This window comes from Eretmochelys imbricata, chromosome 2, assembly GCF_965152235.1.
Source record: "Eretmochelys imbricata isolate rEreImb1 chromosome 2, rEreImb1.hap1, whole genome shotgun sequence".
NCBI lineage: Eukaryota > Metazoa > Chordata > Testudines > Cheloniidae > Eretmochelys > Eretmochelys imbricata.
In genome coordinates this window covers 213009170-213034550 of record NC_135573.1, presented here as the reverse complement: position 1 = coordinate 213034550, position 25381 = coordinate 213009170, and the positions used below count along the sequence as shown (strand labels likewise).

At 41.7% G+C, this 25381-nt stretch overlaps 1 protein-coding gene across 1 annotated transcript in view; it reads left to right on the top strand.

The window, feature by feature from the left end:
• AHR (aryl hydrocarbon receptor) overlaps nt 1-20516 on the top strand; it is a 119610-nt gene extending 99094 nt beyond the window's left edge. The window contains exon 11 of the mRNA XM_077811404.1: nt 20446-20516. Coding sequence (XP_077667530.1) covers nt 20446-20478 — 33 coding nt within the window. The 3' untranslated portion in view covers nt 20479-20516. The remainder of the gene's footprint in view (nt 1-20445) is intronic.
• The last annotated feature ends 4865 nt before the right edge of the window (nt 20517-25381 follow it).

Sequence of the window (25381 nt, the reverse complement as noted above, 5' to 3'; positions counted from 1 at the left end):
CAGTAACACAAAATAATTCCTGTCTATCCCTCTTCAAAAAACTCTACCCCTGTCCCTCTTCAGGGATCCTATTAATGAGAAGATGCTCAGACAGGAATTAGAAGCCTTGCTCTGGAAGCTTCCGCAACACAGGGGGAAAGGCTTTTACTCAAGACATTTCCTCATCCCCAAGAAAGGGGCTGGAGACTTATACTGGATCTTAGTCAACTGAACATCTTCATCCACTGCCTGAGGTTCAGAATGATCACGCTGGCCTGTTTATTCAGGGGATTATAAAAAGGTGATTGGTTTACAGCTCTTGATTTGAAGGTCACTTTTTTTCTACGCAGATATCCACCCGCACTCAGGAGGTTCCTATGATTCACCATAGGCCTAGATCACTACCAGTACAGAATGCTCCCTTTCAGCCTTTTGACGGTGCTAAGAGTGTTTACAAAGGCATCATCATTCATGGAAACTCACCTGCATCATCAAGATATGTCAGTATTACCATGCCTTGATGACTGGCTGCTCACAGGGAAGTCCTCAAGAACTGCAGATAGCAACCGTATCCCAGCCATGATGGTTAGGACTCCAAGTAAACATAGAAAAGACCACTTATGCAGACTATAGACCAGAGGTGGCCAAACTGTGGCTCGCGAGCCACATGCGGCTCTTTTCCCAATAAAGTGAGGCTTGTGGAACTCCCCCTGTCCCCCATTCTCCACCTACCGGACTGCATGGGAGCTTGGGACCCCTCCCTTGCAGCAGGGTGGTGGGGTAGGGGCTTCTCACCAGTGGGGAGGGAGGTCTCAGGGCTTTTGCCCAGCGGGGTGCACCTGCTGGGGGTTGGGGTTTCAACAGGAGCAGGGCTGAAGCCCCAAGACCTCGCAGGTGCACCCCAGCTCTCAAACTTCTGAAGATTGTCGTATGCAGCTCAGTGGGTCAGTAAGTTTGGCCACACCTGCTATAGACTTCAATGGAATGACTCTGGATGCTATCAGAGCCAAAGCATACTTACTTCAAGACATGTTCCAAGCTATGAAGGATCTCATCACTCATCTTTGACTGAGCCCTCAGTTGACAGTGGGATCTTGCCTTGTCTTTCCAGGCTACATGGCTTTGTGCACTTATGTGATGCCCCTCTGTGAGATTTTGTCTGCATTATCTGCAGATAGTCTATGTGCCAAGCAAGCACAGTCTGGACAAACAGGTCTGTCTCCACCACAGCATTCTGGTTTCATTCAGCTGATGGGAGAATGTGTGTGTGTGGGGGGGGTCCTTCCTTCTCCCCACCCCTGCACCTTCTGTCCATGAAAAAATTGATTACATATGCCTCCCTGCATATCGGGAGCATATCTAGATGAGCACAGAACCCAAGAATATCCAAGTTGCACACAAACCACCTGAAACTGGGGGCAGTACATGAAGCCTGCAAATGGTCCCTGCCATTTATTCTGACCCTACATATTCAAATCATGTTGGACAACATGACAGCAGTTTATTATATCAACAAAGAAAACAAGGAGGGACTTACCTCTGCATAGAAGACGTCAATCTCTAGAATTGGTGCATCCATCGCCAGGTCACCATCTTAGCAGAGCCCCTTCTGGAGTTCACAGTACTCTGGCAGACAGCCCCAACAGAGCTCTCGCCATAGACTAGGAGTGGAAACTACACAATTCACAAGTCCAGATCATCCTTCAACAGTAGGGATTTCTGCCATGGGATATCTTTTTGCATCTCAAGAGAACAAGAGATGCCTGGCCTACTCCAAGCATCCAGGAGTCAAGGGCCACAAATCCAGAGTGGATATGATCATAACTGCTGACATGTGCATTTCCACCCATCCCCCTCTTACCTGAGTCCTGAGGAAGATCAAACAAGACACAGTGACGGAGATCCTAGTGGCTCCATAGTGGCCAAGGCAGTTCTGGTTCATCAGCATCCCTCAGTAGTCCTTGTGCCCACACATCCCCAGCCAGTACTTCCCAGACCCAGGAAAGGGGCAAGATCCTCCATCCCAACCCAGCATCTCTCCAGCTAACAGCTTGGTGTTTGGATGGCTGATGAATCTAAGAGGTCTTGCACAGAAGCTATGCAATCCATCATTAGCAATAAGAGAAAAGATTTCACAAGAAAATGTGACACAGCAAAATGGAAAAGATTCTGTATCTGGTGCCAGAATCATCAAATGACCCCAAAGCGTTCTGAAATCCCTACTATTCTGGACTAACTCCTATCTCTAAAAATGTCAGGGCTATCCTTTAGCTTCTTGCAAGTACGCCTGGCAGTGCCATTCACTCTCTGGTCTTGGCCCATTCTACTACTGTGAGATTTCAGAAGGGATCTGACAGAACCTTACCTCTGATGCTGAAATCTATACCATCATGGGATCTCAATCTAGTTCTTTCAGTATTAAAACCCCTCCATTCAGGCCATTAGCCTCATGCTCCTTTGCTCCTCTATCTGTGAAGGTTGCCTTTCTGGTTGTAATCACCTTAGCTAGAAGAGTAGGTCTCATGGTGGACCCTTCCTGTGCAGTCTCCCACAAGGTTAAAGTTTCCTTGAGGTTAAACCCTAAATTTATTCTGAAGGTAATCTCAGAATGTCATCTTAACCAGCTCATCCACCTGCCTGTCTTCTATCTGAAAACCCATGCCAGCAGGACAGACAGGAAACTCCACTCTTTGGATGGCCATTGAACTTCAGCATTCTATCTGCAAAGGACAAAACCCTTCAGGAACTCTCCCAAATTATTTGTCTCTGCTGAATGCATAAGAGGAATCACAACCTCTGTACAGAGACTCTCTAAATGGAACTCAGGCTGCATCCTGCTGCAACCTCTTCCCCACAAGGTGTGAGATCCTACTTGATCAGAGCCCAGGCTATGTTGGTAGCTTCACTCCGTGATGTTCCCCTTCTGGAGGGCTGTAGAGTAGCAAATTGGGGCTCTGTGGGTACCTTAGCAAGACATGACAGCCTGGTACCAGCTTCTACAGCATACACTTCCTTCAGATCAATGGTTCTCCAATCCGTGGCACAGCAGGGTTCCTTTCACCCTCCTGCTCAGCGAACACTGCTTGAGAGTCGCCTCAACTGAATACACACCAATCAAACAAGAAAGAAGTTACTTACCAGGTACAGTAACAGGCATTTGAGATGTGTGGTTCCAGTATGTAGTCCATTACCTGCCCTCCTTCCCCTCTGCTTCAGATCCTCACCCTGAAGATTATTTGTGATAGAGAAGAAACTGGAGAAGCAGTCAGCACACACTGCTCTTTATACCCTTAATTTGGACACCAGGAGGAAGAAGTCTCAGGTGTGGACTAATGGACACGGCTGGTGAAAAATCTTCCAGTTGCAGGTGCATGTGCACTTCAAAAAGAATAAACATGGGACCCCACATCTCAAAGAACTCCAGTTACTGTATAAGGTAAGTAACCTCTCTTTTTAAGTGAATAGTCTTCGAATAGCTTCTTGAAGTAACTTGTTGACGAATCTCCAAAAGATACTGAATTTCTCAAGGCAAGCTGGCACCTATATGATTCTTGGACTTACTTTTGGGGGACAATATTTCTATAAATTGCTTGGATTATCTATAAGAAAACAGAATCCACCTATTGATTTGGGATATGAACTATGTCTAACCAGAGACGAATCCATGGTAAATGGGTTTCATACATATAAAAGGTATTAATTTCAGTTGTATGAAGTAGTAAGAGAACAGATTTTCACATTAACACTTCCATTACTTACTATCTATTTTCTTTTATAAAGAAAAGTCTATAACTTTGAATTTTTCCTTCTCTGAGTCATGGTACCCCTTACTATATAAAAATCGTGTGACAAAGAATAAAATAACCCCCTGGAATTGAAATCATGAGTCAATTAATAATTTGATCTAGCAAAACCTTTGCTTCTCCATACTGTATTTTAATAGTATATTTTAGGATAAAATTACTTGGCACTCAACATACTAATTCATGCATAAAATGCCCATGTTAGCAAGCAAATTCCTGGCTAGTTGGTATTATAAACCAAATATGCTCCTTCATTTACAAATAAAATGATTGTGGTTCTGGTGGAGACTATAGCATAGCTGAAAGGTCCCACAACTGCTCTTTATACAACCCAGCATAAATTAATCTTGTTGGTGTTCAAGTGCACATTTTGCCTAGTAGCAGAAGGGGAAATTAGTTGGAAGACCTGAGAATGTTGTTGAATGGATCGTTTACTTTAGACTTTTTGGGGGCATGCTCATTTGTAACCACATATCAGTTAGTGGCTTTTTGGATTTTTTAATCTGCCTAAATAGAGTCATTCATACCAGATGAATGTTAGTATATTTCCATTAAGGTTACATTAAAAAGAACTTTTTTGACCGTGTGGGATAGATTACATCCTGTTCTGATTTTTGTGATTCTCTTAATGGCTCAGAGCCTTGTGTATTTTTAGCTTCCAGTATTCCTAAAACACAAGTACTGTGATACTGTGCTTACTAAGCATAGCACTGCTTAAATTCTTTTTGTCATATTATTTCGGGTGAGCATTTGCAGGGTAGCTACATTTGCAGAGCAAATTCCAACAATCAAACAGAGTTTCAAGGCTTTAATCAACAAAATCTGTTAAATCTCTCCTTACAATCATGAAAATCTAAATTTTTGGTTTCACAATGAAGTATTGAGTAGAACTGCTTTATCGGATTAATTTGAATTAGCTGTATCTGTGACTGTCATGCCATTTTATATGCTCATGGTGGTTGTACTTCAGCTTCAGCCAAATATCAAGGCATTGCTTAATTTGTATTTTAGGGCAGACATCAATCAAAGTTACCATTTGCCAGCTGCCTCACTTTGATAATTAAAGAACTATTTAAACGACAGTGTAACTGGGGAACCCCGTTACAATTCTCCAACTGTCTTATAACATGGATTTTTTTTCATTTATGCAGACCAGTCCAAACCATATTAAGGCAGCCATGTTACCTACATCAGAGATGTAAGCCAAAACCAAACTATGTTAGAACATGTTGCAATACACCCCTGTTTTAATAAGGTTGCCCAACATTATGATTTCACTGGATTTCTTAACCACATCTACCTGATTTTTAAACTGCCTTTGGACAGATCAAAGAAACTGAAATGTTACTGATGAATTATAAAATCTAGATATGGTAAAAACCTATTATGTCATCTTGCTGGCAGTGCGGAATTGCTTGTTGTTGTACTAAAGCTTTGTTCAGTAGAAGTTTAACGGTGCCAGGCAATGGGGATTCCACTACTTCACTTGAGAGATCTGTCAACCCCTAATAGTTCTCACTGGCAGGAAGATTTCCCTGTGTTCAGGCTAAGTTTTCCCTTTCTTAATTTCTTCCCATTACCTTTCGTTATACACTGTTCATTATATCAAATGTTTCCTCTTTCTCCTGGATATTTACACCACACAATATTTAACTGTTCTCATGCCCTTCCCACTTGGCTGTTGCTTAGCCAAGCTGGGCATATTTTACTCTAAGATCTTTACTACTAGCATGCTGTGCTCTAAGTGCCCTATGTAGCTGCTGCTTGTGCAAAATGAAAGGTACCGAAGTCGTGTGAGCATAGTCCTCTTTCAACCAGGATCAGTTATCTTTTAGTTCATGCTAGGAACCTCCACATAGAGCAGTGGGAGCAGAACAGTTTAGGGTGCTCTGCAATTCACACCCCCCAGAGTCTGCACTGCAGTGCAGCATAGAGAGAGCTTTTATTTTTTCTCATCATGTCTCAACATAATAATCTGTGTGAAGAGCTACCTTAAACGTTAATATTCCAAATACCTATTAGGTCAGAAGAAACCATATTTAATCTTCCTCATAAATAAATCCCTTCTGCCCCTTGCCCACCCATGTTTATTGTTGTTCTCTAAACTCCCCCACTTTGGCAAGATTTTTCTGAAACTGAAAATGATATTTCAGGTACTGTCACTCCAGACAGAAGGTCTCAAGGTAGGTCTACACTTCCACTTAAGTCGATTGTAACTTACGGCTCTCCGGGGTGTGAAAAAAAACATGCTTCTGAGTGACTTAAGTTACATCAACTTAAAGTGGTGTCTACACCATGCTATGTCAGCGGAGATGCTCTCCCACCACCATAGCTTCCACCTCTCATTGAGGTGGAGTACCTATGTCTATGGGAGAGTGCTCTCCTCTCAACATAGTGTGTGGTCACCAGGCGCAGCTGCACCGATGTGGCACAGTAGTAAAGACAAGCCCTAAGTACTCATCACATTATAATAGTATCTGGATGGATAGAACCACTCCCTAGCTCCCTGTTCCAGGAGATAATTCCTCATGCATGCCAGCATTGCATTGGTCTGGGTTTACTGCATATTACATTGCAAGATCATATTTGATTTGCTCTCCAAAGCCTCTCTTTGTCCATTGCTGTCTTACAGGTGTTTCTTTTTCAAATGATTCTCCTCTGTGTAGGAACAGACATAGTAACTGCTAACTAAAGAAGAGACATCTGGCTGTGATTCCTTGAAGGGTATAAATACCAAATAAGGGAGGAATTAGCCTGGTACCAGATAATCTGGCTGGGAATATTTGGATGAAATTAAGAAAAAGGAGTAGACTAAGTATAAGGAAAATTCCCAACAGTAAAAACTGTTAGGTTGTGAAAGAGTCTGCAAAGGAGGCTCTGTCGATTAGGACATTTAAAAATAGACTGAACCATCTTGTGCTCTGGGGATGGACTAGTTGACGTAATGGGTTTCTCCCATCTTTAATTTATGATGCTATGATACATGTGCTTAGAATCCATGAATGGATCTTTCAGTCTATTGGGAAACCCATGTTCATGCAGCTCCTGAGATGTAAAGAGAGGGTGGGTGGGTGTGTGTGTGAGAGAGTGAGAGGAGAGAGAGAGACTGAAGAATTTGGATTCGCCTACCACATTTCATTTTTTGTACATTTTTCAAAAGTCAAACAAAAAAATTTAAAAGTTCACCAGCCAAATACTCTTTCCAAATCTCCCCAGAAATGTTGGAAGAAGGGGAGGGTGTTTACGCCCCAGCTGAGATCTAGTGTTTGTACTTTCAGACAGCAGAGCATGTTTGCTGCTATCATGAAGAGGGTCCATGACAGACAATCAGACCTTCTGTTATACCAATAAAATAAAAACCAGCAGGATCTTATTAAAGGGGAAAAGGCAAAATACCACATTTATTGTGAATACAGAAAGAATCATAGTAAGCAGTTAGTTATAGCTATAACATTCCATTCAATCTCCTATTTATTCACACATTCATTCATACACACAAGGAGGTTCTGCAAGGTTGTTATCATAGTTACCAGCCTTAGAGTTGCTCATGCCAAGCCACTGGCCAGGTGGCCTGGACACGAGGATGGAGCAGGGCCTTGTCAGATGCTCATCTGATGCTCGTGGAAGCTGGTTTGCAGAAGCAGACCCCAAAGTTCTTACTTTCTAGAGTCCATTTTTATAGGAATTTCTTCCTATGCCAGTCTTCATCTGAAAGATGAATGGGAATTGCTTCATCATGCTGTTGCTGAATCAATCAGCAGATGGCACATTTCTGACGGCTCCGTGCTGCCAGATGTTATCTTGTTCTTTGGTTCTCCCATTCTTGAGGCTGTTGAGTGGATTCCAGTCTGCCCTCCGGGGGTCCTCTGGTTATTTCCACTTGACGCCTTCTTCAGCAGATGGACACTGTATTTTTAGGCTGGCACCTCCCTGATCATTCACTTGTTATCCACACCAAGCATCCATCCTCTATCTCTATTTTAATCACAATTGTTAACAAAGCGAGATGAATACAACAAAAGGGCGGAGAGTCTCTGGGTGCTGTTTCTATTGTTAGAGTATTGCTTTGAGTCTTTTTCTGTGTGAGTAGTTGTTGTTTCAAAGAATTGCTTTGAGAACAGACTCTGTCTTAGAATGTACTAACACAATTAGCAGCTTGCAAGTTTCACACATAGAGGGAGAGAAATAGCACCAAAAACCAAGGAACCTCTTAATTAGTAATACCCTGGAATTTAAACTAGGGGGATTCAAACTCATTTGTGATTTTAATACAGAACTTCTTTAATACGATCCAACACTTCATTTGCTTCCAATTATATTTCATCTTATAGCATTTAACACACTGCACCATAAATTGTTTGATGCTTCCAAGCATTTCTGGCAATACTTCGTGGAATCCTTTTAGTGTGTTAAAAATAATTATATATTTATAAATTATAGGGTGTATTTATTTACCTTCTGGCTTGCAGTCCTCCTCTCCACCCTTACTTGTATTCTTATCCTCACTGTTGTTCCTTACCCTAAAGGCCCAGTCACAATGGATTTAGTTCAGTCTGCAAAGGAAGAAAATTGGCTTGTCAAAGATAGCAGGTGGGTTTAAAACTGGCCTACCTTACCTTGAGACTGTACATGCCTAAGGAAAGAGATCACTTCTCCTCATCCAGGTAGAAAAAGTGCAGAGTTTTAAAAAATAACTGTAACAAAGCTCTTCACTGGCACCTAAATAAACTAGTCAGTCGATGGCACTTTGTTTCACCTCTGAGCATCTCTGACTCACTACCGTTCCAGGGGCAGTGGCTGGAATGTTTCAGACTGAAGGCTTTTATCTTAAAACAAAACAAAACAAAACAAAACCATTAAGTGAGAAAAGTTCTGTTTCTTTAGGTCCATTTTAAGCCCTGAAAACACTGACTGATCATTTTATTACACTACTTTTCTGCTTTAGGCTGGGGATTTCTTTGGGACCAAAGTTGCTGAGATGGTAAGGTGGGAGTGGGGGACATAACAGATCACCTAAATATCTCCCTGCCTTATTCCACCCTTGTTAGGACATAGTATCCCCTCCCCCTCAAAAGAGGTGTCATAAAAATAAAGGGAAGGGTAACCACCTTTCTTTATACAGTGCTATAAAATCCCTCCTGGCCAGAGGCAAAACCCTTTCACCTGTAAAGGGTTAAGAAGCTAAGATAACGTCAGTGGCATGGGACCAAAATGACCAATGAGGAGACAAGATACTTTCCAAGCTGGAGGGGGTGGGAAAAAAGGGTCTGTCTATCTGTGTGATGCTTTTGCCGGGAACAGAACAGGAATGCAGCCTCAGAACTTCTGTTAGTTATTAAGTAATCTAGCTAGAAATGCGTTAGATTTCCTTTTGTTTAATGGCTGGTAAAATAAGCTGTGCTGGATGGAATGTATACTCCTGTTTTTGTATCTTTTTGTAACTTACGGTTTTGCCTAGAGGGATTCTCTATGTTTTGAATCTGATTATCCTGTAAGGTATTTACTATCCTGATTTTACAGAGGTGATTCTTTTACCTTTTCTTTAATTAAAATTCTTCTTTTAAGAACCTGATTGATTTTTCATTGTTCTTAAGATCTCAGGGTTTGGGTCTGTGTTCACCTGTACAAATTGGTGAGAATTTTTATCAAGCCTTCCCCAGGAAATGGGGAGTAGGGCTTGGGGGGATATTTTGGGGGAAGATGTTTCCAAGTGGGCTCTTTCCCTGTTCTTTGTTTAACACGCTTGGTGGTGGCAGCATAGGGCTCAAGGACAAGGCAAAGTTTGTATCTTGGGGAAGTTTTTAACCTAAGCTGGTAAGAATAAGCTTCAGTGGTCTTTCATGCAGGTCCCCACATCTGTACCCTAGAGTTCAGGGTGGGGAAGGAACCTTGAGAAGAGGGCACACACATCTTCACAAGTTACACCATGTTGCTTGATTTGTCTAGGAAAGGAGAGTATTTTTGCATTCTGTGTTCTGCCATCTTCTACAAGAAAGAATTTTCCAAATATTGTCAGAAGTCTGATCAGTTTGTTTTTCAAATAAAGCAGCCACCTGCAATTACTTTCTCTCCACCATTAATATGGCAGCAGAAATGAACTATCAGTGTTGGTACTCAGTGACTAGAGCAGAGATTTCCAACCTCTGCTGCGGCAGAGTGACCCACTTATGAAGCTTTATTGGTATGTGTTTTATTTATTCCTTTTGCAGAGCGATAAGCTCACAGTCCAACCATTTTAGAGGTTGAAGAGAGACTATTAGAAAGACTTCTCTGTTGTAGAGAGAGAGAAGATCTGTTACCAGATCCAACACTAGACGTAACCCTCTTTTGTAGCTTACAAATGAGCAAGATTATGGATTGTGAGAGATGTATAAGATAAAAGGCTACATTTCACTAACTATGGTAAAAGTGTCAAATAGTTACATACATCTACAAGTCCAGAATAAAAAGTTTATTAACTTCTCCACCCATATAAATGACATAGCAGTTTCCTTAATATTTTGTATACTTCAAAGGGAAAAAGCAGATGGAGACTGAAAAAGGACAAACCCCCCACCATGTTGTGGCTGAAGCAAAAAGTTAAGCATGCTAGTTACTTTTATGGGAAAATTGGTATAACTCATTTGTGATGCTACCACTTATAAATCATCCAGTGAATTTTGAGTGGAATTTTAATTTCTTAATGAATTTATTTCCTCTATGTTAACTCTCCTTCTGTGGTCATCTGCTGCCAACCTTTGAGTAATTAATAGTGTTTCACTAGGAAAAATGTTTGCTTGAGAGGGAATATCAAAGTCAATTGTATGAGTATTCACAGAAACCAGATTTTTATGTTTATATGTGTAAGTATTCACACCAGAATGGCTATTAAGGTTGCCCAGACAGAGAACAGAAATACTATGTGCCACACCTGGCTAATCATAACTAAGTAATACAGCATGAATCCTGAATTTTGGTGCTCCGTCGACAGAGTATAAAATCATTAAGATTTAATAAATTCAGGTAATTTGGATTTTGCTCATGAATATTCCGTTAGCAAAAGCCATGCATTGTGACTTATTAATTCATCTCTACTTGTGACAAACCTTTATTTTAGCCCAACCCCCATATATATCACCCACTCACTAGCGCTGTTAAATATATTAAGGCAATTATAGATTTTATTTTTTCAAAATGAAAAAAACAGTGAGTCAAGCAATTGCGATGAGTAACTACCATAAATGTATGGTTATACACATAATTAAAATGCCTTCTAGGGAAAATTCACAAGCATAAATATGGTGATTCTGTCTTTGTGTACTGGAGTCTGTTTAATTGAGTCTGCTGAGAGGAAAAGTGGATGCACTCTCACTGGGAATGAATGAGAACCCCAGCTGGGAAAAGTGATGGCCCAGAGCAAATGGTCAACAAGAGAGAAATAGTTTTCAAATGAGATAATCTGACAGTAACTCAACAATCCAGGTCCAATTCAAGACAACTAACTCACTCAACCCAATCCCAGAATAGTCAGACAATGCAACCTTGGTCACACCTGCTGTTGGGTAGAAAAACACCTAATAAATCTTTCAACTACTCACCCACCAGGGGACCAAAATGACACCACCGTGTTGAAGCAGTGATGTTCAGGACAACAGGATATTGATCTCAGGAAGTTCAAGGTACTATGACAGAGCAGGGGAACCTCCCCAAGCATATCTGATCATCACAGAGACTTATTTCAGCAGGTTCCTGGAGGGCATTTCTGTGTCCAAAGACACTATCCTTGGAAGGGAACGTAGAGCTCCATAGGTGTTTCTACCACGACCCATGGGCATAGACTTTGGGCTGGCCCTCTGCTCAGGGGTGCATTTCACTCTAGATAAATACAAATACATATGGAAAAGTTAGACCCAGAGCCTGATTCCGCAAGGTGTTGAGGCTACTCTCAGCTCCCACAGAAGTGAACCACTCATGGAAGCCACCTCTCCCTGCCTCTGATAAAACTCTTCCTTTTAAAGGTTTCCTACTGACATGCTACACATAGTTTTACTGGCTGAGAACATTTTATATTAAAAAATAAATGTGGCTTACCTGAAGCTTTAAACTGTCTTTGAAAGGTTTCACTTCAAAGCAGTGTATAGTAGCTGCCCCACACCCATGAATAATAACTTTGGTCTTTCCCTGAAAAGCCAGTGGTACAGCATTTTCTCTGGCTCAAAGCCTGACACAAAGGCACAATTCATTAAAGGGTCTAGTGCATGTTTCAAAAAAAATTTAAAACAAGGTTTGCTTTAAATGCAGATGTGCTACATGCCAGAAAGCTCATTTATTTTAAGCCTGTATGCTGCAATGACCTGCAAGTTCTACACTTAATGATTTGCTCATTACAGTGACATCATAGTCCCTAGGCTGGCCATACAGCAGATTTGTTATGCTGACTAGGGCGTAACAGAGGCTATTGGTGTATGTAGCAGGAGACTCATCCTTCATGGTTAATATAGTCATGGAATAACATTTCCCCTTCCTCTCCCTGGTTTACGTAAGCAGTTTGTCCCTCCCTGCCATGCCCCACCCTCCTTAACTGATGCTGTGAGAGCTCCCCCTTCCTGATTCTCATTTTTCCACTATATGTCACATTTAGTGGAAGTCAGAGTTTGCTCTCTGCCACCAGTGCTCAGCCCTCCATCCATCCTGATTCATCTGTCACAGGTTGCCTGTATAACACAGTGGCCTGTGAGGACAGTACAAAAAAAGTGGGCATTTGGTACCTCTGTAGCAAATAAAGATGGGCATAATGTCACATCACGCCATCACTGGAATGGTCCATTGGTTGCATGTAAGTCTTCCTTAAGGCCACCTGACACCATATTCCAGTAGTGTCCATAGGCGGACTGGTAAAGTAGGGCTTACCACCTGTGCAATGCAAGAGTTGTGCCTTGTTTGCAAAATGGAGAAAATAGTGAGAGGGATGTAACATCCACCCATCAACCTCAACTCCAATACCAGCATAAAAATAAGATCTACTAGAGGGTGGCCAGCTACTGCATATATGTGCTGAGCTAGAACTCACCAGATTACAGGCCTGCAACTCTGAAGAGAAAGAAAAAAAATTTCATGAATGTTTGAAAGTATGGGCTGGATCACTGTAATGGGCTATGGTAATAATACTGTGGAACCCATAACAGTAGTGAGGGAAAGTAATTATCATCAGATAGCTGTTCAGTGACCTCTGTGAAATGGGCTGGGTCTCCATCTAAAACCACATCATGAACACAGCCACCAGAACTTGCAGATGGAAAAAGGCTCAAAGGCCTGAACTGGAATGGAGATTGAACTGCCCTTTTCATCTGGATGGATTCTTCAGATCAAGTTGCAGTACAATGGCTGGGTAGTGAAGGGGAAAACGTGTACTTCTACTAAATCTGTTCCATGGCTAGAAGACTTAATTCCCATGCTGTCAATTCACTACTAATGAACAGCACTAAATTCACATACACATTTGTAATAACTAAATAAAAAGCCAATAAATAATATGGACATGGACTAATTTTTTTAATATATTTGTTACTCATAGTTGAAGCACTTAAACATACTACACACACACACCCAACTGAGCCAGTCTCCAACACAACCCAGAATGTAGCAACTGGCATTCGTTCCCAAATTAAACTGATGCAGGAACCCTTTATTTTATCCGGAATGAGAAGAATCATTTTTACGTTCCTTTTACAGGATGTCTGCAGATCCTAGTATCTAGGACTAATATTTTTGAATGCCTGAAGCTTCCTTATGATTTACAGAATAATGGATGAATCAGCCTTGTCTGTGCCAACCAATCTAATATAAATGTTCACTTTTAGTGTTGTCTCAAGACCCATTCCATCAATAAGACATAAGAAAACATTTAATATAATTACATCTCCCATCCTCAGAGATTTCTAGTTGTGAAAACATTTCTTGGCATGTTACTAAGATTAATTTAGTTGTACATTTATCTCTGGACTTAGATCCAAAACCTCCTTAAGTAAACTCAAAACAAATGCTTTCATGTCTCCTCCTTACATTCCAGGTAGGAACCCTTCATTTTTCAAAGTGTTTTCCAATTACTTCTTTTCTTAAAGAAACTCACTTATGCATTTTATGTACCATAAAATGTTTAGCTAACATTGAACAGCTGTTTTAAACATGATCCACCAGAAGCTGATATGATACCAGATACTGGTTAATGATCCACCAGAAGCTGATATAACCAGATACTGGTTAAAACAATCAAACGTATTAGCCAAAAGCTCCATCAAAACTAGGGCTTCTTCAGTAAACAACTTAACATACACAAGATCTAATTTTTTACCTGTATAGCTATTGTGATGTGGTGTTTGGGTGTGACCTTTGCTCAAGGTTTCAGCCTTGTTCTGGGCTATTTTTTACCATCTCTGTGGCATGTTTGTCCAACGCTATGTCTTGATAATGCTAATGAATGGTTTTATGTCATGAAGTTGGGTTATGTCTATATTAGACATATGGATCCGGTGCTAATAGTTGTTGGCCTAATGATTATCAAGTGTTGGTAGAGGGGATCCTAGCCACAGCATCTCTGCATTGACCCCTGACAGGAGAAATAGTTCAAGATTTGAGTTTTGACTCTAACAGCACTTCCAGGCTTCAGTCCTCCAAATTATTCTGTATAGTGCATTAACTTTAACTCCACAGAGCAACTTGTCTGTTCTCTGTAAGAGCAGTGGAGAATTTATGATAAAAGGTAAGGTTGACCTTGAAGCATTGTCCTAGGCTACTTTCCCCCTCTACGCTGGCCGGTGACATAATAAAAATATTCTTCAGCTGTTATAGGATTGTGTGCTATAGTCATTCACTATGTGTACAGTAACATGTATAATCAAAGTATCACCATCACTGAGTCTTTCTCACTCTCCCTGAAAATTCCAGCAAGTTATGGTTGCCTCTATGGCAGAAGCTGCTTCTTATTTTGTTTGTAAACCCTTTACACGCTCGATTTACTTTTAAGGTTGGCTTCAGAAGCCCTGTTACAATCAGCAGTCTGACATCTAATTTTACATAAGTCTAAAACCCACAAATACTCACTGTTTAAAGTTCTTGAAAATCCAAAACAGTGCTGAATTCTGCTATAATTTACATTCTGTAGGGGAAGAATAGGTTCATGCCCCACAGCTTGAAAAAACTATCTATTCAAGGTCAGTCTCTCTTCCTATTACTTTAGGGAATTGTCAATACAATGAGGGAAATGTTCCAGTCAAATCGCTCAGTGGCCATTGCAGATAACCAGCGGTCAGACTACAGGCTAACTTAAATTAAAAATGACTGCAACAGGTCTGAACTATGGTTTCAAAATATGGTTTTAGGATCTTATACCATGCCAATATGAGAGCAGTTGTTCTACTCTTATCAAAAGTTATTTTAAAAATGGCATAGAGTCCAGTAATTTTTATTCTGCATAGAAATGCAATGAAATCAATGTAATCTTCACTGCAGTCATAATGTAAAGCAGATGTTTTTCCAAGCAATGAGTACATTAAAATCCAAACTATAATACATTGTATATAGTGCCTCTAGATTAAAGCTCTTGCATGCCAGATTTGAAGCTTTGATTCTCTCTGATTTTAGCGCTTAGAAGAATTATTTCAGCGATTCTGCCCTTGGGCCAAAACGAATCAGCTTTTATCTAGGATGATCGTATACTAGCTAAGCCCTGTAGCTCTTCTTTTAATAAACATGTAACTTTAACCTATAATTACAGATACATACAACATATAACATCAGATGAGTTCTTGCACAACACCACAGCCAAAGCAGAGTCCATTACAGTTCATGATGGGGTTCACGTTCAGGGTGATCTAAATAATACTTTTAATGTGTGTTCTTTTCATTTCCCTGCTTGGCTTGGAGTCAGCTTTGTTATAATCGGATTTATTCTTTTACAAACTTAGAGTTTAGCCACGAACACCAAAGGGCATAGTTGCAGACTCTAGCTTTCATTTTAAAAAGAGTAATAGCTTCATATATTAGCATTTTAAAATGTGATTTGATGTTGTTCTCTATTTAAGAATGACCCTTTAATCTCCTCCTCCTCCTCTTCTTCTTCAGCAATAGCTTTCCAGAAATGCTTGTTTATGTACTTGGCTTAATTTCTTAAACTACTTTATTTTTCAAGGCCTTGCTGACTTTGCTTATATTCTGAAAGCCTGAATCCTGAACTGAGATTGTCCTATGCACCTTATGAAAAGAGGTGAACAGATTGTCTGCTCCAGTGCTTGCCCATTCCATGGTGCAGGTGGTTCAGAGAAGCAGAAACCTCCCCTTTGTCTCCTGCCAGGATCACTTCCAGCATGAAGTCATCCCCAATAGGCATAGAGCTGGTGCATATGCTTCCCTCCCCTCAGTCCCCCGTTCAGGGAACATGGCATGGAAAGGGAGGGAAAGCAGCCATGGTATGTTAGGTGCTGACTATCTTTAACTGACGTAAAATTCCTAGAGAATCATACTCAAGCTGAGCTTGGGCTGGGGTAGAGAAAAATGGAATCTGTAACCAGCTCCCAACAACCTCCCTCCTTTGTTGTGCCACCCTCCCCAGTCATCTTTTCTGACATTTTTCTTCTCCACCCACAAGCCCCCTGGAATTTTTGGGTTTAAGAAACCACAAATACTTCTTTATTTGGGGAAATACACACTATATACCTACATAAAAATAAAATCTGAAAGCTTAAACACAGTGTATTAGGAGTATGGCCAACCCCACAATTCCTACAATTAATTGCATGGCTAGTTGAGTCACAAGAATATTTATTCACAAGGCAATCCCCAACCACCTATAACCCCACTTACATATCCAAGTAGACTCAGTCATGGTCAAGTGGGCATCAGAAGGCAGCTCTCTTTCAACTGGTTGCTACAGTCCACAAAGGAGACCCACTGGTTCAGAGTCATGACCTTCAAATATGCAGTCCAGTTTCACAAAGTCAGCTCCACCGATCCGTTACCACCATTGTAGCCTTGTGGTGATGGCAGCAGCAAGCTTTATGCATGATTTAGAGTGTGAAACCTGGTGCAAAGGAAGAACTCTGGAGCAATCCCTGATCTCTTAGAGAGAGCCTCTCAACTTCCCTTTTTTGAACTGGGTTTCTTAACCAACCAGAGTCCACTATCCATTAACTTAGGGAGTCACTCACTTCTCCTAGGATATATGATTATTAATTTCTTATTTAGCTTAACAAAGACAAGGTAAAGGGGTGACTGCATGATAGTCTATAAGTAATTACACAGAGAACAAATATTTAATAATGGGCTCTTCAATCTAGCAGAGAAAGGTCTGAGATGATCCAATGATTGGAAGTTGAGGCTAGACAAATTCAGACTGAAAAAAAAGGTATACATTTTTAGTGATGTGAGTACTTACCTTTGGAACACGAGTGAATTCTTCATCACTGACAATTTGTAAATTGAGATGTCTAAAAGATCTGCTCTAGGAATTATTTTTTGGGGAAGTTCTATGGCCTGTGTTACACAGGAGGTCAGTCTAGATGATCATAATGGTCCCTTCTGGGTTTTGAATATGTGAATCTATAAATTTCTCCCCATGTTCATAACTCTGTATCCATGCACCATATAATAGCATTTCCAAAAACAGAACAAAAACTCCCAACAATACAACATAAAACACTGTACAACAATGCATTTGGGCAATATTACAATTCATGTAAATTAAGCCTGCCAGAGCTATTTTTAACTCTTTCTCAGAGAGCTACTTTTCCCCATAAAGCCTTCTAGCTCGGCGGCTTACAGGAAGATCAAAGTATAAAAACTTGTCTCTCCCTGAGGGAAGAAAGTGTATTTTTCATTCAAAATTATCATGCTGGCCTTTGCTCTGACTAGACTAAATTCAGAGGCAACTGACATATACGGATCAATAAGTGCATGTAATTTACAAGCTAAGGTATAGAGGGACTGGCAGAACAATAACCAACAGGCAGGGGAGAGTCTTCCTACGCCCCACTGGCAGGTTTCAGAGTAGCAGCCGTGTTAGTCTGTAGTCACAAAAAGAAAAGGAGTACTTGTGGCACCTTAGAGACTAACAAATGTATTTGCGCATAAGCTGTAGCTCATGAAAGCTTACGCTCAAATAAATTTGTTAGTCTCTAAGGTGCCACAAATACTCCTTTTCTTTTTACTCCCTACTGTTTGCTTCCTCTTCTGCATGATACATTCACTTATCAACATATAATTTACAACCTTTCCATCACTTCTGAATTCAGCCCATTAACTCTTCCAAATTTCATCTAGGATCAGTACAGATTAGGTAAAATAAAGAATATTTCATCTGAAGTAATTTGTTCATTTCAAAGTGAATTTACTGAGTGTGAAATGTCCCCAATTTGATAGTGCTGGAAACGTAAAACTTCTCACTACTGAACTCTGCCACAATAAGCTTCCTTATACCACCAGTGCAAAATTAATCCTCAAGGGGTATTTCTAGGTGTGAGAGGTAAATATATATGCATGAATGGTGAACCCTTGGTCCCCTTGCTGAGACAGCCAACAAAGGGCCCTGTGATTAGTGAGAGATTTATTTTGTTATGTGGATCTGTCTTGAAACCACTAGCTTGTTTCACTTACTCGGAAAACAGACTTCAAGAGATCTTTATCAAAGATCATAAAAACCTTTGGTTATTACTGACCTGGCCTGATTCAGACCAGCTACATAGAGATGAAAGATTCCATCTCCCATTACCTGTCCTCTGAACCTTCCAATCTTTCTCAACTGTGGATTTAAAATATGATACTATTTAATCACAAAATTGTTACAGCTCGTTCACCTACTACAGTTAATGCAGTAAGAAGTGTCATCAGGTCAGCAAGCTGTCTGACCTAAGTTTTTAACTTCATTTTAACCAGTGTATATTAAATTAGTACATTGCAGGAGACTCCCAGATTTGTATAACCCACTATTCAATATTGCCATAGCAATCTATTTTGAAAGTGCTTATTCCTTGTACTGGAGCAACATTCGGTGACTGGCAAGAAGTTGAATCCTCTGATTTTTGCTTCAGTGAGGTGGGGAATAAACGTCTATCTGTAGTAATTCATACCAAGTCAGGTTACAAAAGCCATCGCTGTTTTAGTTAGGAAAGTGTCAGGCTCCTAGTGTGGAGTTTAATTTTATTATACAAAGAGTGAGGAAAATTCCATTTGTTTTCCAAAGTTTGTCTTGAAAGGGTCTCAGGTTTAATTAAGGGTTTTGTGTTATGCTCTCGGATATGCTACACCGTTACTGGTATGTGTACACATTCTTTTCAGACAAGTCAGCAGTGAAAATAGTTAAAGATATTTGTTAGGATGTACATATTCAGGCCTGTCTGTAAAGGCCAAACTCTAAGAATTTAGGTGTATTCTTATCACTTAGCTAGTTCTAGAGGTATAAAAGAAAGAATCAAAATCACTGTCTGCCGGTGTAAGGTCCTTCTCTTACTGTGACAGTCTGAGGCCCTGTGCTTAGGCTAAGGCCTTTGGCTAAGCAGCAGAGGCAGCCATAAACTGGGAAGCAAACGGTCACATCCTCACATTCCAAACTAGTCACATTGAAATAAGGTGCTATTGGGCTGTTAGGAATACAATCCTGTCCTGATAATGCCTATCACCTCCAGAGAAAGGGAAGTGCCCAGTAGATGTAAAAGGAAACTTAGTTTGATAGCATCCTGTCTGGCAAGAACTCACTTATCAATAGCTGGGATGTGAAATCCTCACTTCTGTATTGTTTTGTCATTATAGTTCCCACTTTGCTATTATTTGTCTGTATAATCTCTGTCTGGTTCTGTGATTGTTCCCGTCTGCTGTATAATTAATTTTGCTGGGTGTAAACTAATAAAGGTGGTGGGATATAATTGGTTAAATAATCATGTTACAATATGTTAGGATTGGTTAGTTAAATTTCAGGAAAATGATTGGTTAAGGTATAGCTAAGCAGAACTCACGTTTTACTATATAGTCTGCAGTCAATCAGGAAGTAAGGGGGGGAATTGGGGAATTGGAATCATGTTTTGCTAAGGGTGGGGGAATGGGAACAGGGAATGGGGGTGGGGGAATTGGAATCATGTTTTGCTAAGGGTGGGGGAATGGGAACAGGGACACAGGTAAGGCTCTGTGGTGTCAGAGCTGGGAAGGGGGACACTAAGGAAGGAAACTTTTGGAATCATGCTTGCTGGAAGTTCACCCCAATAAACATCAAATTGTTTGCACCTTTGGACTTCTGGTATTGTTGCTCTCTGTTCATGCGAGAAGGACCAGGGAAGTAAGCGGGTGAAGGAATAAGCCCCCTAACAATATTATCTGTCTTTTTCATTAGAATATAGTCTTAATACATTTTTTCTATTAGTCTGATGAGAATGACACAGCCCTTCCAGTTCTTCTGGAGATCCTTAAAAGCCTAATGATTTGCCTTCCCTCTTTTCTCCTTATAGCCCCAATAGACTATTTTTTTTTAGAAATACACCATTTTGTATATGGTGGGAACGCATCTGTATGTGGTTTACAGAAGCTATTCTTTGAGATGATTTCTCATTGACTACAGAAATATAATAGTAATAGCCAGCTCTTCTCCAGTGAAGTCCATCTGTAGATCTCGAAGCACTTCAGTGTCATTATTGCTATTTTACAGATGAAGAAACTGAGGCACACAGAGAGGCAGTGAATTGCCTAAAGTCACCTTGCAGGCCAGTACCAGAGATGGGAACAGGACCCAGGTCAGTGCTTTATGTATGGCCTCTTGGCCACACTCATGTAAATGAGGAGTAACTCCACTGAAGTAAATAGAATTACATGGGCAAAACCCCAAGAAAATCATGCCAATTCTTCTGAATTTGTCAGCATCATTATTTTGTAGATTGTCCTGAGCCCTGTTTTAATTAGGTTCATTTTCATTTTATTTCACAGGGTGGTAAATGAATGGCTTGAGGGACAGTCATGTTTCCTTAGAAAATATGCTGTGGTTTAGTGGTAAGTTAATTTACTTTTTGTATAAATGTTCTTTTTAGTGTTTTATACTGTCAGCAGCTATGTTTCAGAATTACAACACAGCTTAGTCATGGTGGCTTCGATATTCATGAAAAACAATGGTAAATCTGAAAAAAACAAAAACCAGATGTTAATTATGAGTGCTTTGAACTATTGCAAAAACATATAATGTTAAATGTGAATGCTCTGTATTGAAAGCATTTTACAGTTGGGAACTGGTTAAGATCTGCACTAAATTTGTTTACTGTAAATACTGGAAAAAATACATAATGCCATGAAATTACTTGATATAGTGTACAATATATATAGATGCTTGTGATCCCCTCAAACCTAAACACTTTCAGGAGGGAAACACCTCATAGAAAAGCTGCACAGGAGTTTGGAATCTGCAGTTACCATGTGACATGCCTCATTTCTGCTGGGGGCCAGTGGCCCTGCCAAAAGTCTGGGGAGCAGAGACTGAATTGGTTTTGCAGCCTGGAAATCCTTGTGGAATCATAAATGAAACCCTAAAGCAAAAGATGGCCTTAGTATATTTTTAATGGTGGAGGTATGTGTGAGGTTGTCAAGGGAGGGTCCAGCAGGGCATAGCTGGTGTCAGAGAAAGGTAGGGGAAATGGAAAGAATGGGGAGGCAAGAAGAGCTGGGTTTGGAGCAGGTGCTGCCAGAAAATGCAGAAGTGAGATTAGAATTTGTTAGGAGTAGAAGGGGATTGGGAATACGGATGGATGGGCGTAGAGGTGGTGTGAGTAAGAAAGGGAGATGGTAAAAGGGATAGGGAGATGGAGCTGATAGGGAATAAGGGAAGGGACCTGACCAGAAGGAGAGGAGAGGGAACAACGAGGCAGTGAATGAGGTATCCCTGGTGGAAAACTAATGGCAGGAAATATCAACTAGCAGTAAACCAACAGTGCAGTTCATCATACAACAGAGTAACCAACAGACTAATAGGCCATTCAGTTAATTGTGCTGTGAGTTAACAGTGAATCAGGACAGAGACAACTTGGCCAGAGCTGGAGGGAAAAAGCTAGACTCCAGATGCTGTGGCTGTCACAACGCAAAAAGAGACCCAGTGTCAAAGGATAGCATAATTATTCTAATATGATTGTCAAATTATATCTGACTGGCACGGTACATACTTTTGATATACAGGTTCACTCTCCTCATATCTTCTTGCCTTTGTATCTCATCTTTCTCAGTTGTATTCCCCAATGCGACATTCCACTTATAAGAATCATCACAGTAGTTTCCAGTTACACCCACTATATCTATATCACACCTCAGCTCTACATACAGTGTAACTTAAAGCAGTAACAAACAATTATATTCTGGCAGCCGTCCCCTTACACCCACTAACACTATAATAATTGACTTTTAGAAAGTCTAATTATTCAGCTGTTCTGTGTACAGTAGCTGCAATAGCTTTTTCAGTGTATAACTAAGTCCCTGATTTACCTTGTCACTTTTAACATCAGCTGTCTCATTTATCTGTGTGTTGCAGTATTTATAGCACTATATTCCACTGTAAATGGTGGAGATTCCATTGTCACTGCAGATGGTGATTTTTCTGCTATATATCTCTGAGTCTACTGGAACCTTCGCTTTATACTGCATGTTCCTTGGGGCAGGGACCATCTGCTTGTTCTGTATTTGTACAGTGTGTAGTACAATGGGATCCTGATCCATGACTGGGGCTTTTAGACCCTATGGTAATACACATACATAAAATAAATAATAATAAAAGTCAAGAATAATAATTAATACAGGTTTTCTGCTTCCTTCTAAACTCGCATCCATTAGGCAGTTGAACTACATAGGATCTGGGAGCATTGTCTTTGACCAGCAGTTTAACAAGTTCTTCATGTTTCCTTGCGGTATTCTCACTTGGTTACCAGTATTCAAAGAGAAGAGGAGCATTGTTGTCCTGTCATAATAACTTACCGCTATCTGTTTTATGAGCTGCCGACTATTGCTTAATAGATATATTGTTCCTTTTGAGAAGCATATTAATTGGAATTAGCAATCTTTGATTTTAGATGTATTGGGATGTATTTCACATATTTCAATATACTTGAGATACAAAGACAAAGGATCCAGGTTGTCTTTATTTTCTTTTTTCTTGAGTGTGTTTTTGACAATTTGAAAAGTTTGTTCTGCTAACGTACTTAGCACCTGGGACTAGGACCATATATAACCAATTAAAATCCAGTGCTTTCAATTATGCACAAATATATTTTGGACCAGTATTTCAAAACACTTTATCAGGCACTCCATGACTTGCAAAGATCACCAGAGTCAAATAAATTTTCAGTCAGCCACGACTAGAAATCCAGAATGTGTTGTTTCTAGAATGCTATTAGAATCACTCACTCTGGAACATTGCCTGTTAACTTCTATCATCTCTGTTCCTGCTTTCTCTGTTCTCTACCCTTGTTAAGCTATTTTTCTGTGAGGGTGGCAAGGAATTCCCACCAATGATAAAGGGAACTCTGCAAAAAACTGGGGCTACGCTAGGCCCAGCAGTTGAGGTCACTGCAGGATCACAGAGGGAAGAAGGCACCTAGTACGTGTCACAGTTCAGGACAACTGCACCTGTATTTTCCCTCCGTGGTTCAGCAGAGCACCTGGCTCAGCCACCAGCTTCTCAGTTGTTGTCTTTCTGGGTGGAGACCAGTGTCTCTCTCCCTTCTGACCTGGATATTACCAGGCTGTCTAGTTCCCTGCTTTCACTGTGTATTTCCAGGCAGACAGTCTGCCTAAACAGAGCCACTTGCTTTCTTTTTAGAGAATGACAACAGTGATTGCTACAGATATACGTTGTCACACAGTTCTTTCTAAGCAAACCTTCTTTATTCTTAAGGTAAAAAGCATTACAGAGCAAGCACGTGATAAACAATAAAAGAACCTACATGCATGCTAAATAGGGTGACCATATTTCCCTATACTGAATACGGGACACCTGGTAAAATTACTCATATTCAAGCAAGTTCAATGGCAAACATTTAAATTAATATCGAGTTGACTGAGTCCCTGTTAAAAAGAAATACTGTGTAGTTGGATTCATTTTATTTACCTTCTTATCTTTAAGGCTTTAGGATTCACACTGGGAGAGGTGACACACACCCCTACTCCTCCCCCCCCATACACACACACAGGGAGAGGTCACACACACACTCCCGTACAGCGCTCTCACATGGGTGTAGGGGGAACTGACCGACCCGACCCTCCCTGCCCAGTGCTCTCTGCCCTGCATGCCTGGCTGGGCCCCCGGGACAGACTGGCCTCTCCTGGTACCTGGTGCCACGTCTTCCCAAGGCAATACATGGGTGGGGGGCACACAAGGTCATATGCTCCCCTCCCCCGCAGATTTCTTCCAGGGATCTTCCAAACACCAGTACGTGGCCAGCAGGAACCTTTCTGCACTATGTGGGTGGGAAGGGATGGGAGCTGCTTCCAGGGGAGGAGGAGGTGGAGGAAAGGATGACCTGGCCCATGACTTTGCAGAGCTCGTCTCCCTGCCCCACTTCTCTCCCCTCCCCCTCCCCCCACTCCACCACCACACCAGTGGCTGGAAGCAGCTTATCCCTTCCTGGCCACACAGTGTTGAAAGGCAGCTAACACCTCTAGACTGCTGCTGGCCACCGGCATGACCCAATGCCTCCTGTCCCCCAGCTACAGTGTTGGCAGGAAGGGCCTAAGCCCCAAGGATGCATTGTGCACCAGGGCCCAGGGAACCTGACTGCAGGGGCTTCAGGCAACATGGCCAGAGAGGTGGCTCAGCAGGGGAGGGTGCCTAGGGGATGGAACAGCCCTGTGCTTCCTGGGGGCAGGACCCAAGGTAGGGGTGGGGAGGTTGGCACAGATGAAGAGGGTGCTAAGCCCCTGCCCTGGGGGCTGGTGTGGAACCTGCAGGTTCGGGGGTGTGAACAGGCAGGAAATCGCTTTCTCCCCTGCCACACACCACTCCAGAGCTGAGCTGTGGGGCGGAGAGGCGTCCTGTGCTAGCACTGTGTGGGGTTTTGGGACATGCAGGGCTCGGCTTCTCCTGGTCAGCGCCTTGGGCCGGAGGATCTTGGGCTTTCTCTGGGTGTCGGCCCAGCCAGAGGCAGTGGGGGAAGTAAGGCGTCTGCAGGCCAGGCTGCTGGTGAGCTGAGCGCTCCGACCAGGGACTGGTTCTCCGCACAGCGCTGGGAGCAGGATGCGCCCCACCAGTGGGGATATGGAGGAGCAGTGGGGATAGTGGTGAGTGGTGGGGGACAAATCAGGGAGAGGAGAGCAAGAGGGGAAGCAAGTAAAGGACCGATAAGTGGGCAGCAGAGGCAACACGTAACTGGCCGCCACAGATCGCAGCCAATGCTGGCTGGAAATGGGATGGGGGGTGGGGTGGGGCCCTGCTGGCCAAGAGCCGGCATGAAGTGGGGGCTGCACTGACAGACTGGCAGGGGGCATGGCCAGCCCTGTGCACTGTATCTTCACCCCACCACCAGCCTTGCACACCACCCCCACCGTCATCCACTGGACCCCCCCACTTACCACTGGGGGGTGGGTGGCTAGTGAGCAGGGATCAATCCAGCAGCAGG